General features: G+C 41.5%; 1 protein-coding gene across 2 annotated transcripts in view; it reads left to right on the top strand.

Moving 5' to 3' along the window:
- Positions 1-280: 280 nt before the first annotated feature.
- LOC121514757 (protein MTSS 2-like) overlaps positions 281-26,725 on the top strand; it is a 78,651-nt gene continuing 52,206 nt past the window's right edge. Inside the window, exons 1-3 of one of the 2 annotated variants that reach the window (XM_041795052.1) lie at positions 281-924; positions 12,057-12,118; positions 12,220-12,293. In XM_041795052.1, the coding sequence (XP_041650986.1) occupies positions 856-924; positions 12,057-12,118; positions 12,220-12,293 (205 nt within the window). In that variant the 5' untranslated portion in view covers positions 281-855. The remainder of the gene's footprint in view (positions 925-12,056; positions 12,119-12,219; positions 12,294-26,725) is intronic. The other variant, XM_041795053.1, reaches the window with a different exon arrangement.

The following is a 26,725-nucleotide window of genomic DNA, read 5'->3' on the forward strand; positions in this document are numbered from 1 at the left end:
ATTGCGATTAATTAAGTTTCCATAAAAAGTGCATTCATTGTAAACATGGCGTGACCTTCAGGGCCACCTTAGAAATATTAGAGTTTTAGCCATTTGGAGAGATTTTTAGATCTAACTCGGTTTTTAACTGTCCCTTTTATTTTGAAATGAATGAACATGTCCTGCTGATTGAACAGATGATCTGATGCTAAGTGAGGTGATCATGGCCCCTCGTGGAAACAGCGAAGAGGGACAAACAGGCGCGTGGTTGAATCCACATCAGAGCCGGAGGAAATCCTGCTTTACATCTCTGTCATTGTTCACTGAAACACAGGATTCACTTTTGTTTGCATGGGGGAGGAAGGAGGGGGGAGGAGGGGGTGTTCCTCCTTGTCTCCTCCTCCTCACCCTCTTTATTGAAGAAAAAAAACTTGTCCAGCCCCCTTTCCCATTCCCATGGATCGTGTTTCGGGAGACTCCTGGCTCAGACATCTGCTGCTAACAACAGAGCGACCCCCCCTCCTCCTCCTGGTGCCCTCTACCCCACACTGGAGCTCTCTCCTCTAACTCGGTGATCATGACCAGCCTCGGTGCATGTGCCCTCCACGTTCCCCGGCTCTGAACGCGCTCCTGCTCCATCCCTCCAGCGTCCCCCGGTGCCACCGAGAGAGCAGCACATTTCTTTTTGTGTGTCCGCTCCTCGGGCAGCAGGCTGCGGGCTCAGGCTGCTCATCCTCCCCGCTGACCTCGACTCTTTTTACCCAGAGAGGACGAGGAAGGACAAAGATCTCCATGTCTGGTGTTTGAACCGCTCCGGTGACCGGATTTCTCCTTTGATTTTTCTTTCTGCGCGCTTCTGTGTTTGTTTGTGACACCATGGAGTCCGTGGAGAAGGAGTGTGGAGCGCTGGGTGGATTATTCCAGGCCATCGTCAACGACATGAAGGTAACGCACATGGAAACCAAAGTCGAAAACAAGCATATGTGACCTTTTTGTAGCTCCGAGGCTCATATTTTTACTGCCTTTGTCTCTTTCACCCCGTCCTCCCCCACTGGAAACACGGCTGCGGGACACACCGAGGGATGAAACATGTTCCCCTTTGTGTTATTTGCATAATGTGCAGCAGCCCCTGCTTTCATTTACTCCACTCTAGTCTGTTTGTGTTGGCAGTAAAATGTTAGTTTGGTGACTTGTTGGAGGGTTTAATGTGTTTGATTCAGAACTTAAACTCTGACTCCATCAGAAGAATGAAACAGAGCAGCGATTATACTCTCTGTGCTGGCAGCAAACCTGCTTAGAGTGGCAGAAAGACAGAAACAGCACGATAGTTTCAATCCAGGCTGTTTTAACTCAATGTTAAAGGTGCTGCTAGGGCTGGGCAATGTGGACCAAAACTATATCAGGATACTCTACAAGCTAGGCATCTCCGTATGTTCATTAAAGACATAATGAGAGGTGGTTTCATCAACAGAATGGTAAACTTTGATGTGATTTAGGAATCAAACGTACTGATACCTGTTTGGCAACTAAAATAGAACTATTAGGGCTCCTGAAACAGCAATTTTTCTCTCCAGTGATCTAAAATACATTTAAAATCAATGTTATTTTAATGGTCTGTTGTACCAGAAAGTACAATAATCTGTACACACATGAATCATATTTCTAACCAAACTAGAGAGAGAGCCAAGTCTGAATTGAGCAAATACGTTGGCAACATTTTAGAGCAAATGAGGACAGAACACTTTACAGATTATGTTAATTTGTAAGCAACAGTGGGATATTTTGATTTAACAAAAGAGAGACAGTGCTGTACAAAATATTGGCAATTTATGAACTGCAATTTTAACTTGAAGAGAGAGCAATGTCCAAGTTGCACAAATACCTTGACAACATTTGGACAATAAATAAACGTAAAGAGGGAGGGTGCTTTTAAGTTGAAAAATATGTTTGTTAAACTTGGACTACATTTTTAACTCTAAGAAAGAGCGCTGTCTAAGTTGCATTAACATGTTAAACAAAAGTGAGAAAAAAGTGCAAATTGTACAAATGTGTTGGCAACAGTGGGAATTTTTCTCTCAGACAGTAGATGCAATGTTGCCTTGATTGTACAAAAGCATTGGCAATATCTGAACATTTAACCAGGAAAGGAACCTTGAACATTTTTAACTGAAAGGGAGAGCAAAAGAGCTTTAAGTTGCTCAAATATGTTGGCAAGATTTTGACCAAAAGTCTGAAAGAATATTGTACAAATTGTCAAATGTGTTGGCAACAGTGGAACGAAATTTTCATTTTAAAAAGAGTGATAATCCTGTCTAAAACTTTACAACAAGAATGGCAATATCTGAGCATGATTTAAACCAAAGGAAAGAGGAAGAGAGCACTGTCTAAGTTGCACAAATCTGTTGGCAACGGTTTTATGCAAAGAAGAGAATGAACACTGTGAACATTTTACAAAAATTTTGGCAACAGTGGACAAAATGTCATTCCGAGAGAGAGAGAGAGAAAAAACACTTTACATTTTATAAAAGGAATGATAATTTCTGATAAACATAAAAGTTGCACAAATATGTTGGCAACATTTGGACAATCAATGAACCTGAAGAGAGAGGCAGCTTTTAAGTTGTAAAAATACATATTGTTTAATAAACTTGGACAAATTTTCTCACCAAAAAAAGGAGTGAGAGAGGAATGTCTTAACTGCATTACCATGTTGGCAACATTCTTAATCAACAATAGACAATCAATATTGTGCAAATTGTACAAATGTGTTGGCAACAGTGGAACTTTTTCATAGAGAAAGAAAAGGCAATGTTGTCTCAATAGTCTGAAAGCATTGGTAATACCTAAACACTATTTAAAAGAGAGAAAAAAAAAGACAAGCGCATTGTCGAAGTTGCAGGCATACATTGGCAACATTTGGACAACTTGTTTAACGAGGAAAGAAAGAGTAATGTTTAAATTATGTACGTCTGTTCAACTTGCCCATTTTTATCTAAACAAGGGAGCAAGAGAGCACAAATATGTTGGCAAGATTTTGACCAAAAGTCTGAAAGAATATTGTACAAATGTGTTGGCAACAGTGGGACAACATTTTCATTAAAATAGAGTGACAACTGTCCAAAATGGCAATATCTGAGCAACATTTCTAACCAAAGGAGAGAGGAAGACAGCATTGTTTAAGCTGACCAAATACGTTTACACATTTTAACAGAGAAGAGAATGAGCGCTGTGAAAGTTGTACAAGTATGTTGGCAACGCTAGGATGTTCTCATTCAGAAAGGAGATGCAATGTTGTCTTGATTGTACAAAAGCATTGCCACTATCTGAACATTTAACCAGGAAAGAGAGAGAGTGCTTTTTAAACTGTATATGGTTCTCAAACTTGAAAATTTTCAACCTAAAGAGAGGGCAAGAGGGCTTTAAGTTGTACAAATATGTTGGAGAAATTTTGACCAATAGTCTGAAAGGCTATTCTGCAAATTGTACAAATGCGTTGGCAACAGTGGAACAAAATTTTAATTTTAAAAAGAGTGATAATCCTGTCTAAACTTTACAACAAGAATGGCAATATCTGAGCATGATTTAAACCAAAGGAAAGAGGAAGAGAGCAATGTCTAAGTTGCACAAATCTGTTGGCAACAGTTTTATGCAAAGAAGAGAATGAACACTGTGAACATTTTACAAAAATTTTGGCAACAGTGGACAAAATGTCATTGAGAGAGAGAGAGAGAGAGAGAGAGGGAGAGACTTTGTTTAAATTGTATAAAAAGAATGATAATTTCTGATAAACATAAAAGTTGCACAAATATGTTGCCAACATTTTGACATTTTACCTGAATGAGAGAGTGCGCTTGTTAAATTGTAGAAATATTTGGACAACAATTTTAACATGATGAGAGAAATGTGCAAATACATGGACAACATGTTGGCTAAAGAAAGAGAGTGCACAGTCCTTGTCGCACAAATATGTTGCTATGATTTGGGGCAAACACTTTTGAAATTGTGCAAATATGTTGGCAAACTTAAGACAAATTGTTTACGTAACAGAGAAAGAACACTTTCAAGATTGTTTCAGTTTGTTGCCAACACTTCAGAAACATTTTCAAGCAACGGATTGCTGACTGTATGTGTTGAGCAAAAACATTGGCAACATTTGGACAAGACTTGAACAACATTTTTAACCAAAGCAGAGAGAACATACTTTTTAAACTGGTCAACTGTGGATGTGAGTGGGGGGAGTGAGGATTTTACTGTTTCAAATGTTGCCAATTTATGTTTTGTACAGTTTAGACCAGGGATGTCAAACTTAATTGCAGCAGGGGCCGAATTCTGAATTTGGGTCCAACCTGAGGGCCGAGCAGGGTCAACATTTAACCATAAACTTTCAATGTCATTTTCACCAGCAATGAATTATGGGGGAAAAAAAAACCTTAGCACTGATTATAAATGACTTTGAGACTGAAAAGGTCATAATGATATGTTTAAAGGCTCAAAATCTGAGATAAAAATTCAAACTTATTAGCCCAAAAGGTCCAAACATGGCATTTAAATGTTTTTAAAAGGCAAATATATGAGATAGAAAGTTGAAATCATGATTAACACTCAAAATATGACAAAAATTCAAAATCATTCGTTTAGGAAAATGTTTAAATTTTAAGTTTTAAAGGTCAAAATATGAATTAAAATTTAAAATTGAGGATCTAAAAGATCAAATTATGAGATAGAAGTCAAAGTAAGGAGCTAAAAATGTCAAATGTGAGAAAAAATTCATAATCATGAATTTAAAAGGTGAAAATATTACTTACAGATTTAAAATTGAGGATCCAAAAGGTCTAAAAATAAGAAAAAAAGTCAAACAGTGAATTGAAAATGTCAGCATATGAAATATAAAGTCAAAATCTTAACTGTGATGTGGAAAATTAAGAATATGAAATGAAAACATAAACAAATTTTACCATACTGACATTTTATCTAATTATTTTAACTTTTTACTTTTTATAATGACTTAACAAGGATATTTTAAATAATCATGGTGAAGTTAACATTTTTAAACTGGAGGAAATCTGCAGACCTCAAACCAGTGGGCCAGTTATAATAAAGATATGATAGGATCTGGTGGGCCGGGTGTAACTGTACCACGGGCTGGAATTGGCTCCCGGGCCTTGACTTTGACAACCCTGATTTAGACAGATTGTTTGACTTTACACGCAGTGATATCAGTATATCTTAGAAACTGTGCTTATTGCCCAGCCCTAGGTGCCATTGAAACCCAAACAACTGCTTCCTGTCATTCATGGTCTTCTTGATAAAATGTCAAACTCAGAAGAGAAGTTGCTCCACAGTGAAAATCTGGATGAGGATCAGGGACTGTGATTCTGGGTGTTTGGCCTCGTGGTGTGAAATGTAAACGTCTCTCGTTGCGTCTTTGAAACACAAATTGTCTTCATGATTTAAGTGATTTCTCCAGCAGGATCTGGAAGTCTCCCATCATCTTTATCAACACATTCGAGCGTGTGCGAGTGTTGGGGGAGGGGTGGAGTGGAGGAAGTTGAATCAGGGTGGTCTGTTGTTGTTCACCACAACAGATGGAAAGTGTGAACGGGGTCTCCTCGGCGTGGAGGTCGCTCCGGCTGCAGAGCGCTGAAGAAGTGGCTGGTCAGGCAGTGACTGATCTCTTATTGATCACTGGCCCTCTCACTGTTTACAGCTCTGTTTATAAAGCTCTATCAGCTCGATCGGCTGCTTCGCTTTGGCGTATTGTGCCATGCTCAAACCCAACAGAGGGAGAGAGAGAGGGGCTGGTAGAGAGAGGCAGCCGGTGTATTGATAAGCAGCACTGATGAATGAGACTGAAGCCCTGAGTCAGCACAGTGTCCATGTCCACTGTCTGAGATCTGACCTCATTTCTGCCGCCTCGCTGGGCCACGCAGGCCTGTCAGAGCAGCTTTACCCCTCCCACCCCCCCACCACGCCGCGGCTCAGCTTCCTGTGCTGATCACGCTGATTGTGAACAATGTTACAGTGTAGTGTACAATAACGACATGATGCATCAGTAAACAGCTTTTCATAGAGCGAGCAGGTTGTCAGTGCTAGGTGTTTTATACCATTGTGAACCAAAAAGAACTAAACTTTTAAAAATGTTTGTCCTTTAGTCATCGTGCTGCAGAACTGCAGGTTAAAAGGTGTTCAGATGTTAGTCTGCTATTTCAGACACATAAAAGTGAGAATTACTCAGGATGCTTCATGAGTCAGATTCAGAGATTGCAGAGCCATAAATCTGTGCCGGGACTGGACCTACAGACATTTAAGTGTCACTGGGCCAATCATCACGACTGACATGGCGTTAGGAATTTTTCAACACTATTTTTGACCAGGCAAGAACACCTTTAAACATTTAAACAACTTCTTTTACCAAAAAGAGAGAGAACACTATCAAAGTTGCACAAACACCTTGGTAAGATTTGGACAACATTTTCAACTTAAAGAACATTCTTATCTTTGCTATCTCGGCTTTTTTAAGGCAAACTAACAAGACGTGGCACTTTTTAACCCTCTATGACCGATGATGTTGTATACAGCAAGAAAAGACACAAAAAGTTACATAAATTTTAAACCATATATGGTAGCCTTTTACTTTGGAAGCCCTCCATCTTGCTGCTTCAGTGACACTCGCCATGCCTTCTTAAGCTTTTCTATCTGCCTGGATCCTGGGTGACTTTTCTGGGTCTTAAATGATTAAACCTACACCTAACCTTGCAAAGCAGATGGATATGCCCGTTTCTGTGTTTCTCACTGGTGACTCCATCTTCAAAGCTCCCGTCTGAACCGTTTGGGCCTGGTTAGAAAGTGACAGGACCAATCAGCGACGAGGGGCAGTACTTTTTGAGTTGTTTTCTTTTCAAAAACAACAAAAGTCATGTACTGACATGTCTACAGTAGCCTTGGTTCAGGTTATGCAGTTCTCTATGGAGTTTACTCCTCTGTAGCGACTACCACACGTGTGTTGTTGCTCTGATTGGCCCGTAAAGACGTGACTGACAGAACGTTCATCCTTTTGAGTTTTTTTTTTCAAAGCCTCTGTTTTTCCCCAAACACCGTCTATTGAAGGTTTTCAGATGGATGTGTGAAACACATCCATCTGACATGTCAGGTTAACTTACACCAGTAACTCCAACATTTCATCAGCCATATTGCCTATTTTGTATCCCACAATGCATTGTGACAGGGCTGTGACAACCAATGGCAGTCCGTTCAGATGTTGCGTCATGCACTGTCAAACTGTGCTCGTCTCTAGTCTCAGTTCATGCAGAAGACGGCCTAAATAGAATTAGAGAGGCTGTGATGTGGCCCTCCATGTCTCTGCAGACAGGAACGACTTTTATAAGATAAGATATTCCTTTACTGGCCCCACGACTCCAAATTTACAGCAGCAAGAGTGATGTAAACAAAGAGTAAGAAAAACATGCAATGAGGACAATGAATAAATAAAAATAGGAAATATAAAAATGTAACTTACAAATTAAAAAGATATGAATATTATTACAGCTGTTATGTACATGTTGTATATATTACAGGTTGTATCACAGGTTATTACAGGCTCAAATGGAGCCAACACAAAGACCTGCAAGGACTTGGTTCATAAAAATGTCATTATTGTTTACTGTGTGTCACACAAAAATCTTTGAGTTTTAATTTCCTTGTTTTTTGTCTTTATAGTCCAATAACATTTTTATAATTCCAGTGACATTTCTACAGCACACATATTCTTAGAACCAGGGTTGTTCTTAATTAAAGAAGGTTTTGAGCTCGACTGTGCACCACATGGTCGATGCTTTATAAGCTTTTAAAGACAAAAAGTCTTTCATTTGCAATCTGAGTCTAAAAATAATTGCAAAAATCATTCAGTTTTTGATGAAACTCTTGCTGGAGCCAGGCAGAGCAAAAACATCTTTTCCACCAAAAAAGCTTTAAAGTGTCTGATCAAACTAACGATACAGCTGCATCCATGCTAATCTCTTCACCAGCCGCCATTGTTTACAGGTTTGCAGTCACTTTCTCTAAACCCTGCCTGCAGCTACTGCCTCTTTCTCCTAAATGACAGTGATCGATCTGTTCCATGACTGATAACAGGCGTATTAGTTTAAATCTTGGACAGATAGATCCACCTGATGACGGATGTGAATCTGGACCTGGATCAGCTTTGCACGGTTCAGACTCAGTGGTCGGGGTGTCGTCTGGACTTGGATAGCATGCATCATGGTTCTGCCACAAGTGAAAGCAGAGGGCATGAAATGTTCAGCATGTTCCACTGTCTGATCTGTGATTGGTTAGCTGCTTGTCAACTTGTAAGAAAGGTCAAATGACTTCTATCATCGTGGTTTAAAGGACTGAAAACGATGCCAACTGTTGTGGGTTGATGTGTACGGTGGGAAAGCAGCCGCCTTCATAAACGTCCTTGAACATCATGGTCTGTCCGTCTGTCTGCTGTCTGAGGATGATCTAGCCGACCTCTCCCTCCTGTCAGTGACAAACATGTCAGGAAGATCCTCCTTTCCTTCCTCTCTCCTCCCAGGGAGCGTCTGGGTGTGTTTCTACGTGCCGCCCTCCTCGCCCCCCTCCCTCAGCTGTCTTGGCAGCGTTGCTCCTCCAGCCTCTGGGAGTCACACGCCACACAAGCTAATTAGACACCTGTTGGAGTCAAGTGCAGACAGCGACGCAGGGAGGAGTATTTTTGTAAGAAATGATGGCTCCTAAATCACTTCCCTGAGCCCGGGGCCTCATTTTGCAGGGGCAGGGAGATAAACGCCGTCATTTGCACAGTAAGGAGCGACCGGAGTAATGATGAAGAGGAACCTGGCCTTATAGACTCAGCCAGGATGTGTGGCCGTGGGGGTTATGGCCTCCCTGTCCTAGCTGCAGGGCTGGGCTCTGGCTCTAATGGAATCGAGCCTTGAATGTGTTTTATGTTTGGCCCTCGTAGCTCAAGGCAGAGTGTGATGATCCTGGACTAAATCTAATCCAGATCGCTCAAACACCAACCGCGCTACCTGCCCCCTCCACGCACACAAACGCTCCACATGAGAGCTTATACGGATCAACATGTGCCATACATACAGACCATGAGCAGCAGACATGCAGGCACACATACCAGCTCAGGGCGAAGAGAGGAGGAGCGCCGAGGCTGATCGAGGACAATAATAACAGAAGTGTGCTCTGAGAAATGCTGCTGACCTTTACAGAGGCAAGTCACAGCAGAGTGCATCCACCAACCTGTTCATTACCCCGGGGGCGACACGGATATCTATTCATCTCTGCGGTGGATTTATTACAACTAAAATACATTAATAGAGTGCAAAGCAGGCAGTAATAAGTTCTGAAGCTGCACCAGTTTATGCTCTGCTGCAGAGAGGATGAGGCTGGCTCTGCTCTAAAGGTGCATTCAGTTAGAAACAGTTGAATTATTGTTACTCTGACTAAAACTTCACTTCTGAAAGGCTTATAATCATGTTAGTCTGACTAAAATCATAATAAAGAGAACTGGCCCACTGGGCATGACTCTAAGGCAGTGAAACTCAACGCATGGCTCTGGAGCCACATGTGGCTCTTCTATGTCTAAATTTGAAACATGATTCCCATTTTTACCACTTCTAGTTGACCCTTTTATCCTGCTTTATGAAATTTTTTGTCCCTTTTTGCCTATTTTTACCACTTCTCACCCATTTAAGCTGCCTTTTGCAGCTAAATTCCACTAAATTCCTGTTTTTCCATGTTTTTTGCCCATTTGATTCACTTTTCACTCATTTTTTGGCACAGTTTTGCCACTTTCCCCCAGTGTTTGCCCGTTTTTGTCTATTTTTACCACTTCTTTCCCGTTGAAGCTGCATTTTGCACTTAAATGCCACTTCTTGCCCATTTTCCCACCTTTTTTTTCTGATTATTGCCCATTTTTCCTACCTTTGTTCTGATTTTTGCCACTTTTTGCCACTTTTTGCAACCTGTAACTCATTATTTCCCACTCCTCACCCATTTTTTGCCACTTTTCTCCCAGGTTTTCCTGCTTTTACCCAATTTTGCCATTTTTTTTGTCACTTTTCACCCATTTTAGACACTTTTATCCTGTTTTTTTGCAATTGTTTGCCCCCTTTTGCCAGTTGTCACCCATATAAGCTGCCTTTTGCAGTTAAATTCCACTAAATTCCCGTTTTCCATGTTTTTTTGCCCATTTTATTGACTTTACACTCATTTTTTGCCACTTTTGGACCATTTTTGCCACTTTTTTCCAGTGTTTGCCCCTTTTTGTCTATTTTTACCACTTCTTGCCTATTTAAGCTGCCTTTTGCAATTAAATGCCACTTCTTGCCCATTTTCCCACCTTTTTTTCTGATTTTTGCCACTTTTTGCCACCTTTAACCTATTTTTGTCACTTCCCATCCATTTTTGCCACTTTCTGCCCTTTCCGCCACTTTTTTCCCAGTGTTTGCCGCTAACTGCCTTTTACTGATTTTAATGGCCACTTTTCACCACTTAGATTGTGATGCTTGCAAATGTATTTTTCAACAATTTGACTCTTTGGTTGAGGAGGGTTGAGTAACACTGCTCTAAGGCATGTTAGAGCCAAAAACTAGGGCTGCAAGATATGGTGAGTAAGGGCACCATTGGATGGGAGACTGGGGGGATTTACACAACCCAGGTTGTTCTCTGGATGTCCTGGCATATTACCGGGGGCATGGGAAAATAATCTAATAAAATGATTAAATCCACACCTTTAGGGTGAAGTAAGGGCTGGATGTAAGTCAACATGGCTTAAGGTAGCATCCATGCAGGGAGTAGGGTTGCCATGAACCCCTGGTCATGCTATGGGTGTTCAAGGGACCCATAAAGGCCAGTGGTCTTTAACCAGAGGTGGAGAGGCCCGTACAAAAAGAGATGCCGTCAAGCTTGACCTTGGCTTGACCAAGTTGTCTTAGATATAAGAAGGGGGACTAAAAGGAAAAAAGGTTGGGAACCACTGAGCTAAGGGATGCACGGTGGTTGTACCACAAGTAAGAGTGAAAGGCATGTAAGAAATGTAGAGTGCTGCAGAGTTTGTCCATGCTTGTGCTTTCAACCCACAACTCTTTAGCAGATGGAGAACTTGTGAGCAAGTTGTCATGAGAGCTTGAGCCACAGGATCTATTTTTTATAAGGTTCTCTTTTTGTGATTTTTTTACCTTTGTTTTGATAGGACAGGTTAAGAGAGATGGGAAACATGGGGGAGACTTGCTCTAAAATTTCCAGGAGTGGGAAACAATCATGCAACTAGTGTGTTGTGAACTGTAGCCTCTGTTTACTCTGCGTGCTTGCTGGCACTCCTACAGGAGATCGTTGATAGTGAAACATCATGACATTGATGATTGAGGTGAAAACTGTCTGAAAATATCAGCACACACTGGCAGAACGGCAGGCGTCATGACCATGTCCGATATTGAACTGGAAATTACCTAAGAAGATGCCTTTTTCACGTTAAGTCATTTGTGTGCTGTTTAAATGCAGTTTGGCAAGAAAAGACCACTCTGTAAGAAGTGTTATTAATGAAGAGATAATTACTGGTAAAAACATTTGAAAACAAGCCTGGATCGTGTTGTTTTAATCCGATAAATGCCGATTTTTTTCAGTCTTGTATTGTCATCAAAGTTTCTTTTGAAAAATGCGAACTTAAGTCTCATCTCTTTCTGTCTTGTTTTGTTCTTGTGAGCCCATTATTGTGTCTCCTTGTCTCGTAAGCTGAGTGTTTTGTCCCACCCCTAGTTTATACTGGGCCAAGGACAGTGGTCCAGTAAAACCTCATTTTAAGAGCTTTAACGACCGTTTGACAGCATATAAACACAACCATTTATAGAAATCAGCTCATCTTTGCAGATTAAGACTGAAACACTTTAAATACAGTACCGAGCAGACATTTAAATTTCATGAAGCTGAAGCAGATTAGGTCCTGCTGTAGAGAAAATTCTGTCTTCTTAAGGTGTGTGTGTGGGTGAGCAGATATGTCTGCTCATTTAAAGTCCTTGCTGAGTTGTTTATTTCCCTTCTCTTATCAGAGCTCGTACCCTGTATGGGAAGACTTCAGTGCCAAGGCCACGAAGCTGCACTCTCAGCTCAGGTAGGAGAAATAGTCCCAGTGAGCAGTAAAACACTCTGTGTAATATTTATAGACTCCTTATGCCGCCACAGTGCTGTGAACATGTGTCCATGTTTTTACAGGACCACTATTCTGGCAGCTGTGGCCTTCTTAGATGCCTTTCAGAAGGTGGCAGACATGGCGACCAACTCCAGAGGTAAGAACAATTTGATCCCCTCTTATCCTCTCTAGATGGCGTTTTGCATGCACTTTGTTTGTATCGTGCTTTATCATTAACTTCCATTAACCCATTGATGTCTGTAGTAGGACTTCATCATTTATACATGATTTTACCACCACCACCACGTGAGTTAGAAACAGACCAGCAGCTACATTGAATTAGTCCAAGTTTGAGGCTACCACACCTTTTAATTCAAATGAAAACTTTTGTTAATCCTGATTTATATGTCTGTGTTAAATCTACACCATCTTTAACGCTACATACTATGGATAAATTTCACATTCATGAAGGAAGCGTCTCATAGAAAGTGTTTGAGAAGGGCAGGACTTTTCTAAAATTGCTGACAGATGATTGGACGGATGTTCTGTCTGTCACATTCATATGAGCCAATCAGAGCTACAGCTCCGGTAGTAGCCTGAGCTCAACAGGCTGCTGCTGCTGTAATAAATGAAGAGTGTGAGTTTATTTGTGGATAAAATTCATGCCAAGGCCAGTCAGGAGAAATGCTAAGACATCTCTGCCAAGAAAGGCTGTCAGTGTGGCTCTGTGCTCTTGTTTCCATAAAGTAATGTGGCCCAGTTCTGATTAAACTGACACTATACTATGGAAACATCTGAGCTAATCACCACACTTGCAGCATTGCAATCAGCTTCCAGTACAGCTGAACCCTCAGTGCTGTCCTGTTCTCATCAAATGACACTGATCTGTTTGAACTGTTTTCAGAGTGGGCAAAATGTTTCAAACAAAGGGCCTGCAGGTCTTCAGTTGTTGTTCTTTGTTCTTTTGGGACCTCCTGGATGAGTCATCGATGTGTTCTTGGTATCATTTTTGTTGGCCTGTCGCTCCTGGGAAGGTTCACCACTGGTCACAGTTTTCCCCATTTGTGGATAATGGCTCTCACTGTTGTTTGCTAGTCCCAGAGTCTTAGAAATGTCTTTGTAACCCTTTCCACACAGATAGATGTCCATGACTTTGTTTCTTTTTGAGGTCTTTAACCCTACTTGACTTTGCCAGACAGGTTCTACTTGAGGCATCGTTTCTCAACCCCACTCAACCAAAAAGCCAAATTGTTGAAAAATACCTTTGCTAGAGCCACAATCTAAGTGGTGAAAAGTGGCGAAAATGGGTTAAAGTGGCAGTAAATGTGAGTTAAACATGGTTAAAATGGTCAAAAAGTGGCAAACAATGGGCGAAAAGGAAGGAAAAAGGCATGAAGTGGCAAAAACTAGGTGAAAAGACCCAAAAATGGGAAGTAATTTGGAAAAATGGGTGAAAAGTGACAAAAAAAATGAGTTACAGATGGCAAAAATGTGGCGTTAAAGGTGACTAAAATGGGCAAAAATAGGAAAAGTGGCATATTATAGCAGAAAGCAGTTTAAGTGGGTGAAAAGTGGCAAAAAAATGTTGAAAAAGGGAAAAGAAGAGCGATACAAATGACAAAAAATGTGAAAAAGGCAAAAAGAGATTAAAGTGGCCAAAAGTGTTGAAAAAGGGCAAAAAAAAAAGATAACTGTGGTAAAAAATTCTCAAAAACGAGCAAAGAAGAGAGATAAAAGTGGCAAAAAATGTTGAAAAAGGGCAAAAAAGAGAGATAACTTTGGCCAAAATTCTTGAAAACGAACAAATAAGAAGGATAAAAGTGGCAAAAATTCTCAAAAAAGGGCAAAAAAGAAACATAAAAGTGGCAGATACAAGCACCAGTAAGGGCATAAAGCAGCAAAAATTAATCAAAAGTAGCAAAAAAAGTAAAAAAAAAAAACAGGAAGTAAGGGCAATGGAAATTTACAGACAAATAATAAAGGTTAAAGCCTCCTGTCTAATTGTGGGAAACAAACTGATTAATGTGACTTGTAATGAGTAGTTTTTGAGGTCCAAGTTTTCCTTTTTTATGGTCCTCTGGGGAATAATATTTCAAATGAAGACATAAAAGAGCCACAATTCATCACAAAAGAGCCACGCGTTGAGAATCACTGACTTTAGGTATTTAGATATTCGATATTTGGCGGTGTGTTGGTCCTGGGATCACCCAGCCCTTCAAGCCTATGAGGGAAGTATCAAGCGGGAACAGCAGATGTACTTACTTTTCCTGTGAATGCAAGGAAAGCCTGAGGCAGGGAGGGAAGCAGCAGTAAACCCAGAGGAGAGCAGGCATCAGTGACAACAGAATGGAATAAGTCAGGTCTAGCATAAAGGAGGAGTTGGGGTGGGGGAGGGTTGCAAAGAGCAGCGTGCAGAGGTAGCAGCGAAGCAAAGCCATGCAGCAGTTTAAATATGGCAGCATAGGTGCAACTTAATTTAGCACAGGTGGACTCCAAGGCTCTGAATACTTCTGTCAATGTGATATTTTAGTTTTTCTTTTCATACATTTGAAAATATTCTAAAAATCTGCTTCACATTGTCGTGATGGTACTGAGTTTAAATGTTAATGAGAATAAAAATGATTTTTCTGACTGTAGCAGCAGGCTGAAACATGAGAAAAACATAAAAAGTGACGGGAGTCTGATTATTTTCTGAATGCACTGAAAGTTAAAAGATCCCCAGCAAATATAACCCAAAGGGAGAACATCATGATGAGGCGAGTCCTTTTTGAAATGAATTTTTGGCCCAGCACGTCTCCTCAAAGACCGGTCTTAAGAAGGCCATGAAGGGGGCAGCTCTGTGGGCGGGGGGCGGCTCAGAGAAGTGAAAATCTGAGCTTATTGTTTCTCGGCTCCTAATGAGGTCTGCTGATCTGCTTTGTCACCCTGCGAGTGGCCGCAGACGGGCCGGCCAGCGAGGCGGCTGATTAACACAGATTTCTCTGGAGTCGATCGTGGAGAGCAGAATGTAGGTCAAAAAAGATCTGTGAGCGCGGCGTGCAAAGACTCCCGAGACACAATCACACGCACACGCAAAGAGTGACAGCTGGTCGGCGCTCACCTGACCCTGCAGGTCACATGCCAACATGCTTTTAAAGCGTTTGTTCTCTCGGCCCTTTACTGCTGCAGGAAATATCTGAAGAGGCGTTTGTCCAACTGTGTTCACACATTCTCACCAGCTGCTCTGCCGTTGGCTGCTCTGTAACCGTAGAGCTTATCACCATGGCGATGCTGCAGGTTACCTTGAATGATTCCTGATGTGGGTGCACATGAGTTCTTTAAGATGAAGCGAGGTAGAGCGGGGTCAGCCCGCTCGCCGCTGCAGTAAAAGTGAGGCGCAGACTGTGTGAGGGAGGACTTCAGAGTTAAAGTCTGCAGTAAAACACAGAGAAAGATGGCCTGATGAGAGACAGCAGGCCATATTGAGTTTTACAGCATAAAATCCCTGTAAGTGTGTCACTCATACGCCCACTCGCTCTTCAGCGCTCTGCAGGGACATTAACTTCAGGATTAATGTCATCCTTCTCAGGACACGGCTGACAGAGGGATGCTGGGATACCATGTGGTGATGACAGTTTGTGACAACTAAAGACAAACTAATGAAGCAAAGCTCAGAGGAGACCAACCTGATGATCCAAATGTTCATACCATTCTTTTAGGGATGCACAGAAGCATCGGCGTACCATTGGTACCAACGAGAGTCGGCCCTTTGGACAAACACGGCTCAGCGGCAGATACTGGGCTGTGCCCACTTCCTTATCTCTTATTTTTCTGTCATCATCATCAAATTAATTAGAATATTACACAAAGTGAAAGTCGGTATCTTAAAACAGAATTAAAATGGAGTAAAAGAATCAAAAAAGGTCAACAGTAGGTGTAAAAAAAGGTAAAAAAAATTGGTGGAAATGTTGTAAATTGGGTTAAAATGTAAAAAACATCCAGACAAAAGCGTTGAAAAATGGTTAACAAGGGCAGGAGTAGGCAGTTGGTGGCAAAAAATGCATTAAAAGTGGCAAAAACTGAGGAAAAGTGGTGTAAAAGGGGTTGCAAGTGACAAAAATGGATATAAAGTGGCAGAAACAGACAGAAGAGGGGGGAAATAAGATATCAACGCAGCAACAATGGGTCAAAAGAGGGAAAAAAGGCAGAAAGTGGCCCAATTTGGTTTAAAGTGGTGAAAATGGGTGGAATAGTTTGAACGTGTTTAAAGTGGCAACAATGCATTAACACAGTGTTATTTAACCCTGCTCAACCAAAGAGACAAGTATTTAAAAAATACCTTTACAAGAGCCACAATCTAAGTGGTGAAAAGTGTCAAAAATTGGTTAAATTGGCAACAAAGATAAGTTAAAGTAGTAAAATGGTCCAAAGGCGGCAGAGAAGTGGCAAAAAACGGGTGAGAGTTGGCAAAAATGGTGAGAAAATGTGGCAAAATTGATTAAAAAATAAATAACAGGTGGTAAAAATCATCAAAAAATGGTAAAATGTGGCTAAAACTGAACTAAGCTAAAATGATAAAAGAGGCCAAAACTGAGGGAAAATGGCAAAAATGGGGAGAAAAAGTGTCAGAATTGATTAATAAATTAGCTAGAGGCAGTAAAAATGGCCAAAAAAGGTAAAAATCTGGCGAAAAAGGTAAAAATTAGTCAAAAACTGAGTAACTCAAAGTGGCAAAAGTGGCAAAAATGGAAAAAGGCAGCTTAAATATGCAAGAAGGGGCATAAAATGGTAAAAAGGGGAAAATTTGAAAATAGCAAAAAGCGGAATAGAAGAGGCAAAAACTGGTGGTAAATGGCTAAAATTGATAACAAAAAATGAGTTACAGGCGGCAAAATTGGTCAAAAAGGTGTAAAAGTTTGGCAAAAATGAGTGAAAAGAGACTAAAATGGGGAAAAATGGCAAAATCGGCAAAAAATGGCAAAATTGATTTACAGTTGGTAAAAATGGTAAAAATAGGGCAAAAAATGAGTGAGTTAAAAAAATGAGAGAAAAGAGACTAAAATGGGCAAATATTGGAAAAAGTGTCATTCACTAGCAAAAGGCAGCTTAACTGGGTGAGAACGGGCAAAACATGGCAAAATGGAAAAGAAATAGCAAAAAGCAGGACAAATGGCAAAAACTGGTGAAAAGTTGCAAAAGAAATGTCAAACTTGGGCTTAAAAAGCTGTAATAATAGATTAAAAGTGGCAAAAAAGGAGGAAAAATTACAAATAAGGGCAATGGAAATATACAAACAAAAAAACATAAAGGTTGACAATTTAAGCTGACTTTACAAGTGTGGGAACAAACTGATTAATGGATCATTTCTGAGGTTAAAGCTGACCTGTTTTAAGGTTTTCTGGGGAAAAATATTTCAAATAAAGACGTTAATGAGCCACATGAGGCTCCAGAGCCATGTGTTGACTATCACTGCTTTAACAGAAACAAAAATGGGCAGAAAGTGGCAAAGTGCGCAGAAAAAATGCACCAAGTTAATGAAACGTGACACCAAGACACTGCTACTGATCCAACACAACTTTATTGACACCATCAATAAATCACAATTGGGCAGGGCGAATTGTGTGGACAGGACTGTCCATCCTTGGCAGCAGGGGCGTAGCACCGGGGGGTGAAAGAGTACTGATAACCGGGCCCACAGTAGGGAGGGGTCGTTAAGCCTGCAATGAAAAAAATTGTCTTTTTATTTAATTTTTCTGTTGAATCAAAAGCGAAATAAATGAATTGGTCAACAGACTGAAATTTAAATCAGAGTATAACACAATACTGGGGGGGCCACTGCTTCTCATTTAAAAGGTCCAAATGACCAGCGCTGCAAAATAATGCAAGTAAATTCAATTAACCATAGTAAAATTTTTGCTCATACATGAGGAAATTATGATTAAAAAATGCAGTTATTTGTAAAAATGAAACAACATTTGTTGCTTGGTTAGCTGGTTAAGGGGGGGGCCTGTGCTATATTCTTTCTGGGGGCCCAAAATCCCTAGCTACATCCCTGTTTGGCTGAAACAACTTCAAGAGTTGAGAAAGCTGTCAGAGACTTTCTCATCACTGTGGAGGAATGTTGTCCCATTCTTCTCTGCAGAATAGTTTTCATTCAGCCACATTGGAGGGTTTTCCAGCATGCCATTGATGCCCAGTCTCTTTCTGATTGTTGAATCATGAACTCTGACCTTAACTGAGTCAGTGAGGCGTGCAGGTCTTTAGATGTGGTTCTGGGTTCTTCTGGGACCTCCTGGATGAGTCGTCCATGCACTCTTGGAGTCATTTTGGTAGGCCGACCACTCCTGGGAAGATTCACCACTGTTCACAGTTTTCCCCATTTGTAGATAATGGCTCTCACTGTTGTTTGCAGGAGTCCCAAAGCCTTGGAAATGTTTTTGTAACCCTTTCCAGACTGATAGAGGTCATTTTTCAGGCCTGGGTGTGGCTAGAGAAATTCAACTCGGCTTTCCAAGAAAGAAAATGTAGGAATTATGGGACTGTTGCACCAGACAAGTGCTGAAAACACATTTGTATTGGCCATGGTGATGCCGTTCTCTAGATGTGTGCTTATAGAATTCCTCTTGTCCAATGAGAGCACAGAGTCCTAACTGTAGTATAGAAAATAGACTCTGCAGTTATTTTAGTGCTCCTAATCATCAGAGCTGTGATCCAGTCCCTCCTCTCCTCCGGGAGCCGTGCTAGTCTTTGCACGCTCTGAATCTCAGCACTTAATTAGATGAGAGGAATGTCGATATTTACTGAGCGTGCTCATGGAGGACTGGGATAACCTTTGAACTCCTGGCTGCAAGGACAGTTTAGGCTAATGTGTCCTTATTGCAGCTGCAGTGGTTTTAACCTTTAACAGGATTGGCATGGACTAATGCAGAAAAAGGGAAAATTAAAAGCTTAAACAAAATCAAATATTCATCATAAGGCACTTCCTGTTTGAGAAGGGTGGAGGGAAAGAACTTATCTAGTCCTACCGCTTCACTCACGAAAATTAAACTCAAATAAAACAAGTTTGATGCCTGGCTACATTTTAACTTGTTTGCAAGATCAACTAGTTAGACCCAATACTATAAACCTAAATGAAGCATGTCACCACCTAATACTGTGGTGATGGTACTTTTCTCGCAGTCTGCAGGGGTGGAAAAAGTACTCAAGTAAAAGTTCAGTTACTTTGGTTCAACTTTAACATTACTGGAATATAAGCCAACTTCAGGTAATGTCCAGAAAAACATGCTTTTAAATATATAAAAAGCCAAAAATGTGGTCTGAATTACTTTTAAAATGGGAACAGAAAGAGTTAACAAACTTTTGGTAAAAGTTGCATGATGGATATTTGATCTAATACCAGGAATCTTCTCATAAATACTAGAAATAGAACAAAGACCCTGCTAAGATGTGAGTTTTTGCAGCATGTGTGGCTCTGCCTGCAGCGATCATATCTCTCGGCGTCTGCACCGCCACACGGAGCTGACGGCACCGCAGGGGGCCGACCCTCGGCGGTGAACTGTTGGCCGTCATCCATGTCACCCCAATTCCCCTCTCCCGTAGGGGGACGGGCTGCAGCTGCCGGCACAGCTGGAGGCGTCTCTGCGTTCTTCTTCTGCTGCTTCCTTTAATCTACCTTTGACACACTCGCACGTCGCTCCGTTTCCCTCCACAGACCAGGCAGACAGTCGACGTATTTGTACAGGAAAGGATCGTTTCCTTTATTCAAGGCTTCTCTATCGATCCACAGAGACAGGATGGTGAATGGAGAACAGATTTATGACTTCTTGTCCCGTGTGGCATTCTCCATAAGTTAATCTACAAATCTGATATCTAAACAAGTGCATCTATCTGATTTCTGGTCTGTCATATCTTAATACACTATATTAAGCTCCCATATGCATCATACAAGTCATAAAGGACAGCATACTTAAAGAAAAACACGTAGTCTACATGTAAACTCAAGCATGTTCCTTTTAGTTGCTGGAGTTTACATGAATGATGACACAGCGCTGGGCATGTTCTTAAGGATCGTTTTCTTCCTCAAACTGGCTCTTCATCTTTTGATAGGCCAGCAGATGAACTTAGTTTAGATTTGTCCAACTCTGACTTTGATGACTCCACAAAAAGTTGGGACGCTGTGTAAAATGTAAATAAAAGCAGGAACATTCCAGAAATCGTCTGTCAACACAGGTGGCCGTGCCATCCACCAATGACAGTTAAAGCTGGATCATGGAGAGAAGAAGCCATATGTGAACAGGATCCAGAAACAGCGCCGTCTTCTCTGGACCAAAGCTCATTTAACATGGACTGAGGAAACATGGAAAACTGTTCTGTGGTCAGAGGAAACATGGAAAACTGTTCTGTGGTCAGAGGAAACATGGAAAACTGTTCTGTGGTCAGGTCAAAATTTGCCAAAGGCTCCTCCAGCTGGTTTTCATTAGTACCACTTACTTTTCCAGCCTTTTGTTGACCCTCCCTACTTTTTTGAGATGTAATGCTGCCATCAAACTTAAAATGAGCGAATTTTTCATGAAATGGTGAAATGTCTCAGTTTAACATCAGGTATGTTGTTTCTGTTCTATTATGAATCAAATATGGGTTTATGAGATTTAACAATCATTGACTTCTGTTTAGGGTTGGGCAATTAATCACAAAATGCAGAAGTTGCAATATTTCTATAACTTGAAATGTGCCAAAACACCCGTTAAATAAATCTTTTTTTGCAGAGATTTTATGCACATTATGCAAACATTCAAGTGTCATTTTTACCTCCACCAAGGAGGTTATGTGATCGGGTGGGTTTGTTTGTTTGTTTGTTTGTTTGTTTGTTTGTTAGCAACATAACTCAAAAAGTCATGGACAGATTTTCATGAAATTTTCAGGAAATGTCAGAAATGGCATAAGGAAGAACTGATTGGATTTTGGGAGTGATCTGGATCACCTTCTCGATCCAGGAATTTTTTTTAAAGAATTCTGTACTATTGGGAGATAGGGCTAATGGTGGAGGTCTGCGCTGTTACCACTTTACACCAGGAGATGGCAGACATGACTAACTTATTAAAAGTTTTGGAGTTTGTAGAGTTTGCAAGATGCATGCCCGGTCGAGGAGATGAGTCAGAGTGTAACAGAGAGAAAGACAGCGAATTGTAGCGAGAATACTCACAATGCTGGGAAGAATAGAGGAATATTCACCCTCTGACATGACTTCCAGTCGTCTGGTAAGACCATGGGTGAGACTGTCAGTGCATCTGTTGGCACCGGCAGGCAAGGCTTCCACCGTCACAGTCCACACGTAGTGAAGCCAATGCTTTGCCTCACTGTGTTTCCAGCCTACCAGGGAGGGAGTAATCAGCAAGTTAGATTTTGGGAGTCATCCGGATCACCGTCTGGATCCAGGAATGTTTTGAAGGATTCTTCACTATTGGGAGATAGGGCTAATGGCGGAGGTCTGCGCTGTCTTAATGCTTTTCTAGTTTTTATAATGGTTAACAAAAATCCTCCTTTTTGAGTTTTATGTTTTTCTTAATCAAAATGAGTGACATAAATGTGCTAATGTCCTTCAACAAAGGAAATGACATCACATTTGCAATATGAGCAGAAATAGTTAGCTCATTCTGAATAAAACTGATGAAGATTAGCGTTACTTCACGCCAGTCATACCTCGAGTGGTAGCCAGCTTAACCTCCTCCATCTCCCCAATCAGTGATACTGAGACAGTTCTGCACACTGTATTACTACACGTCTGAATTATTGCTGTAAATGCACTTTCTTTGTTCGAGCCGATCCTCTCTTCATCGTTTAGAGCTCGTTAAAGAATCGTCAGCTTCTTTTAATTGGAAAACACAACTTTGAGATGAATCTACCCCATTTTAGCCTCCATTCACCGCCTCCCTGTGCTTTAAGACTGATTTTACTGTATTATTGGGGACATAATCATGAAACAGGCCTTCTGATCTTTTGAAAGGCTGAGTTTTACACTCAGATCCACTGATCACTGGTTTCTGTAGTTTAAAGCTGAAGCTCAGGGGTGACCAGGACGTTTGAAGCTCCAGAACGTCCGCCCCCACATCAGAATCAAATATTTACCCGCTGCTGTGTGGACAGTGACAGTGTTAAGACACAACCCCCTTCTCCCATCAATGTAGCGGCTCTTATTTCTGATCATCCATGTCTGCCAGCCTCCTCTCCATCGCTGCGGCTTCGTGTGTCAACCCGCCACGCTCTGCCTTCATGTCCGGGCTTCCTCTCGCCCTCTCGTGTTGTCCTTTTTTAGAGTTTATGGCCACGGTCATGGCGTCAGCGTCTGTGTTTTATGAAGCAGCTGGAGGAGTCGGCTGCCAGCCGTTTTGGCAGCGTGTCTGACGGCGCTGTTTCTCTAAGCTCCGTTAATAGATCTGCGTCCAAACACTCGTCTGTCTCGCTGAACTGGCAGCTTGCATCTGGGTTGAATAAAGTCCTGCTGACCGCAGAGTCTATATATGATGACTGTATGTGGAGAATTTTTAGCCTTTTAAAGATAAATGTTTAACTTTGGAACAGTCGGTTTTCCTGCAGCTCTCTGCAGCGTTACTGTCAGATTGGTTAGCTTAATGGTTCTGCTGCTTTGCCTTGACTATTTAATGAAATAGTTGGGATGTATTTCAGTGTTTGAGACTTCTCCAGAGAACATGGAGCTGTGTTTGCTGTGTAGCTGTTGCTAGGATGGATGACATGTGTTTCAGTGGACTATTTTGTCCATTTTTGGACATGCTTGGATTAGATTTAGGCCAAAGTGTATGAGAGTTCAGAGCTAATGGGCCATCAGCATATGAGATCCGGGCTCTGTGTTTTGGGAGGGTGAGGTGAGTGTAGTGGGTGGTGGGTTGGTCTGGGTGGGGGATGTGGTTGCAGTGGGATTTCCACAGCTCTGGGTATCCAGGCAGAGGCGTTCAGCTAATCCTCTTAGCCCCAGTTTGTAACACACAGACTCAGACTGCCTTCTCCTCTCTTCCTGATCGGCCTCCACAGATTTAAAAAGTCACACTCAGGGATCACCGCGCACAGCGAGACGTGATAAAGTTTGTTTCTGGTGTTTCTGTCTTAATGTGAGCGTGTGCCAGAGGCTGCAGACGGCACACAGGAGCAGACAAACGTCCCATTGGTCAGTGCTTTCTCTCTCTCTGGCCGTGGCTCTCCCTCGCTCTGTGCAGGAATGAAGTTGTGTTAGTAGATCAGTGTCTCAGCGAGGCAGTAATCTGCTTGGCCCCTGCGCTTCTCGGGGTTGGCAGATGGGACGGATATCCCTGCCCGCCATCTGGCCGGCCTGGCATGGACGGGATGCGGCTCTGGCCTAGTGCAGGGCGAGATCAGGGGATTACTGTCCTCCGCTGCTATCCCGGCAGCGCGGCTATTTTTACGGACATGTCAAATAATGAGAGTGTGCCCATGTGACCAGCGCTGACATCCATCAAGCCTGGCATTTCATGTTCAGGCCTGATATGTATTGTACTTAGTGTAAGGACATGGAGGTCTGATCTGAGCGTGCTCGGTTTAGTAACAGGAGCTTATGGATTTTGAGTTTTTAGACTGACATGCAGTCACTGATGGGCGGCGCTGTGCCTTTTTCTCTGCATCTCTTTAAATGTTTAATCACATTAAACTTTAAAATCAGAAAAAAATGCTAAATCTAATGATGAGGCACTTTTAAAACAAGTTCTAATCAGTCAAAATAAGCCAAAAAAGTACAAAGACAAATAGACGGAACATTTAAAGGAAGTCATGTGAACCTGAGACATTTCACCTTCACTATGAATGTGGCAGAAGCAGAAGGGGGGCTGACCAGATCCCTCCTCTGTGCTGGGAGGTAGTAACAGAGGCATTAAGGGAATAGGATGGGATTTAGGGGGTCAGCAGGAAAGCCAGCGATGTTTACCCTGCATGTCAGGCTGTCTGTGGATGTGGAGCCCCCACATACAGTCAGGTTCATGAGTTTGAGGAATATAGGACGCTGAAGATTCACCTCAGAGCCTGATGTACCACAGACTGGGGCTCAGCACGTTTCCTCATGTGTAGCCAAGGTCAAGCTTGATGGCATCTCTTTTTCTGGGCATTTTCACTCCTAGTGATACAGCTGCACACCAGACCCTTGGGACAACCACAGCACAACCAGGGGCTCCATGCAACCCTATTTCCCACCCAGACAGCACCCTAGGCCATGCTAACTCACCACATCCACCCCTTACTCTGTCCTGAAGGTGTAGACTAGGGATGGCACGATTACCCGTTTTCACAATTAACTGCGGTATTAAACGATACGATTAGTTAATCGTAACGTTTCCTAAATACCGTCAATTTCCAGAAAATATTATGCCGGGAACCATATTGGTATGACAGCGCAACTCGCCCGTAACGACAACACAGTTACACAACATCCGCGTGTCACCGCCTCCTGTAGCTTGTGTGCAGTTGCAGGCGGAGGTGTGCCATAGTCCCAAACATGCTACAGCATGGAAGAGGAAGAGCTGTTCCCTCTGAATAAACGGTTGAAGTCAGCCGTGTGGGATTTTTTGGGTACAAAAAAATGACCAGAGTGTCACTGTGGAAGACGGCCAGCCTAAATATAAAACATGCCACAAAAAAATTGCTGTGAAATCAGGCAATACTTCAGCACCTGTGGGATAACCACCTGGCGTTGTACGCCAAAGTAAAGGTAAACTGTAACTGGGTTAAGTCATGTCAATGTTAGGAATGGGGATCAAAACCCAGGTCCATAAGGACCCGGTTCTGTTTTTTTGAAATACCCGAAATCAATAACATTTTAGCTTATTGATACTGCTATCGAGTCTCACAGGCTCTGTGATGTAGCGTCATTTTAAGGTAAGACTGGTGTAAAAACATACGTCAGTTCTTTGAAGGGGAACATAAACTAGAAGTGTCATGCATCACATCAAACATGAATGTACCTTAAACTGTCAGCTTGAGGAAAAAGACGCTGCCTGTGAGTCGCATGCTATCATACGGTATCCTCCAGTGCTGGGAGTAACAGGCTCATATCCCTCACTTCAGCTGCTTCAGGGCAGTTTTCTTCTTCAGCTGTTCAGATAAATGCTCCAAAACTTTAAGACAGTCCTGTTTGTTAACAAGATTAATCCAGTGTAGAAATCTGCGGTGGAATAAGCAGAATTGAAGTTAATTAGCGAACTTTGAGAGCTGAAGATGGAAAATATGATGCGTTCAGGTAACCTCAGTAAATTAGACTACTCTAGTCTATATGTTATGATGTGTACAAATGCCAACTTAAAATGGGAAAATTTAGTTTTTGACTAGAAACTTTAATAAATACAGTTGTGAATATGAAGAATGTGTTTATATTTGAGGGATATAAAATAGATATGACCGACTGAATTATAGCTTTTTAACTCAAACACTACTCAGCTAAGACCACTCAGGTGGTCCATCCAAATGGGATTATTATCATTTTTCTGATCATTTTTGTTTACTTTACATTGTTGATATATTACTTTGTTATGAGAGCATCCTAAGATGGAAATAAATTAAAATACAAGACCTATAAGGAGTGTTCATGGGGTTTTACTTATTCATGGTAGTGTGAACTTAATTAATGCAAAAATAATCGTGATAATCGTAAAATCACAATTATTTCTCTGACAATAATCGCACTAAGAAAATCTGTAATCGTGACATCCCTAGTGTAGACTTTATTATTTCAACAGATTAATTTTCCAAACCCCCAAATAGCACATACAGACATCCAGAGGACAACCAGGGTTGTGTCAATCCTCCGTCCCACCTGATGGTGCCCTCAGGAGGCTTATTTCCACTATCTATATCTACTCCTTAATGCAGCCTCAATCTTTGGCCCAAACATGCCCAAAAGTTTTGCACAGTACTGTATGTACCAGTAAAAACAAACAAACAAACAAAAAAAAAACACAGATGGTTGAGAAAAAGCCAGGTAATAATGTGAATTTTAAGAAGTGATTTCAAAAAAGCCACTGAATTTAGCTGTCTGACATCTGCATGCATTAAGTTTCTTTTTCTGCACAGGTCTGTGACCAGCTTGGTTTCAACTTTTGCAATGGTTCCACATTAGCACTACACTCTTGTGCATTGGTGTATCAGTGTAGCTCTGCAGTAGGAGGTTTGCAGAAGTCACATCACAGTGGAGAAGTCCAGATAGAGGCCAGGAAGTGATCTCTACATAAGTGCTATCAAAAGGCCAAAGTCCTGTTATGTTTACAGCAGTGCCAACTGTTCGAACACAACAATCCTGAGCTACTTTTGTGTCATGACTGTAGAGACACATTCAGGCAAAAATGACTAAAAAATCTCTGTGGAAATTCTGGACAAGTGAGGTCGGACAACGCTCACATGTGATCAGTTTCCACTAAGCGGTGTGGTTTGGTTCAGTAGAGTTTGGCCGTCTCTTCTTAAAGCTCTGATCATTTGGCTCAGCTCAGTAACAAGAGCTGGTTTTTGCCTCCTAAAGTGTTCTTCATTTGGAACCAGTTTGGCTTGTTAAATGTGGATTAAATCAAAACAGAAATGTAAGCAAGAAAACTGACTCTCAGT

Source organism: Cheilinus undulatus, linkage group 9 (assembly GCF_018320785.1).
Source record: "Cheilinus undulatus linkage group 9, ASM1832078v1, whole genome shotgun sequence".
NCBI classification, from domain to species: Eukaryota; Metazoa; Chordata; class Actinopteri; order Labriformes; family Labridae; genus Cheilinus; species Cheilinus undulatus.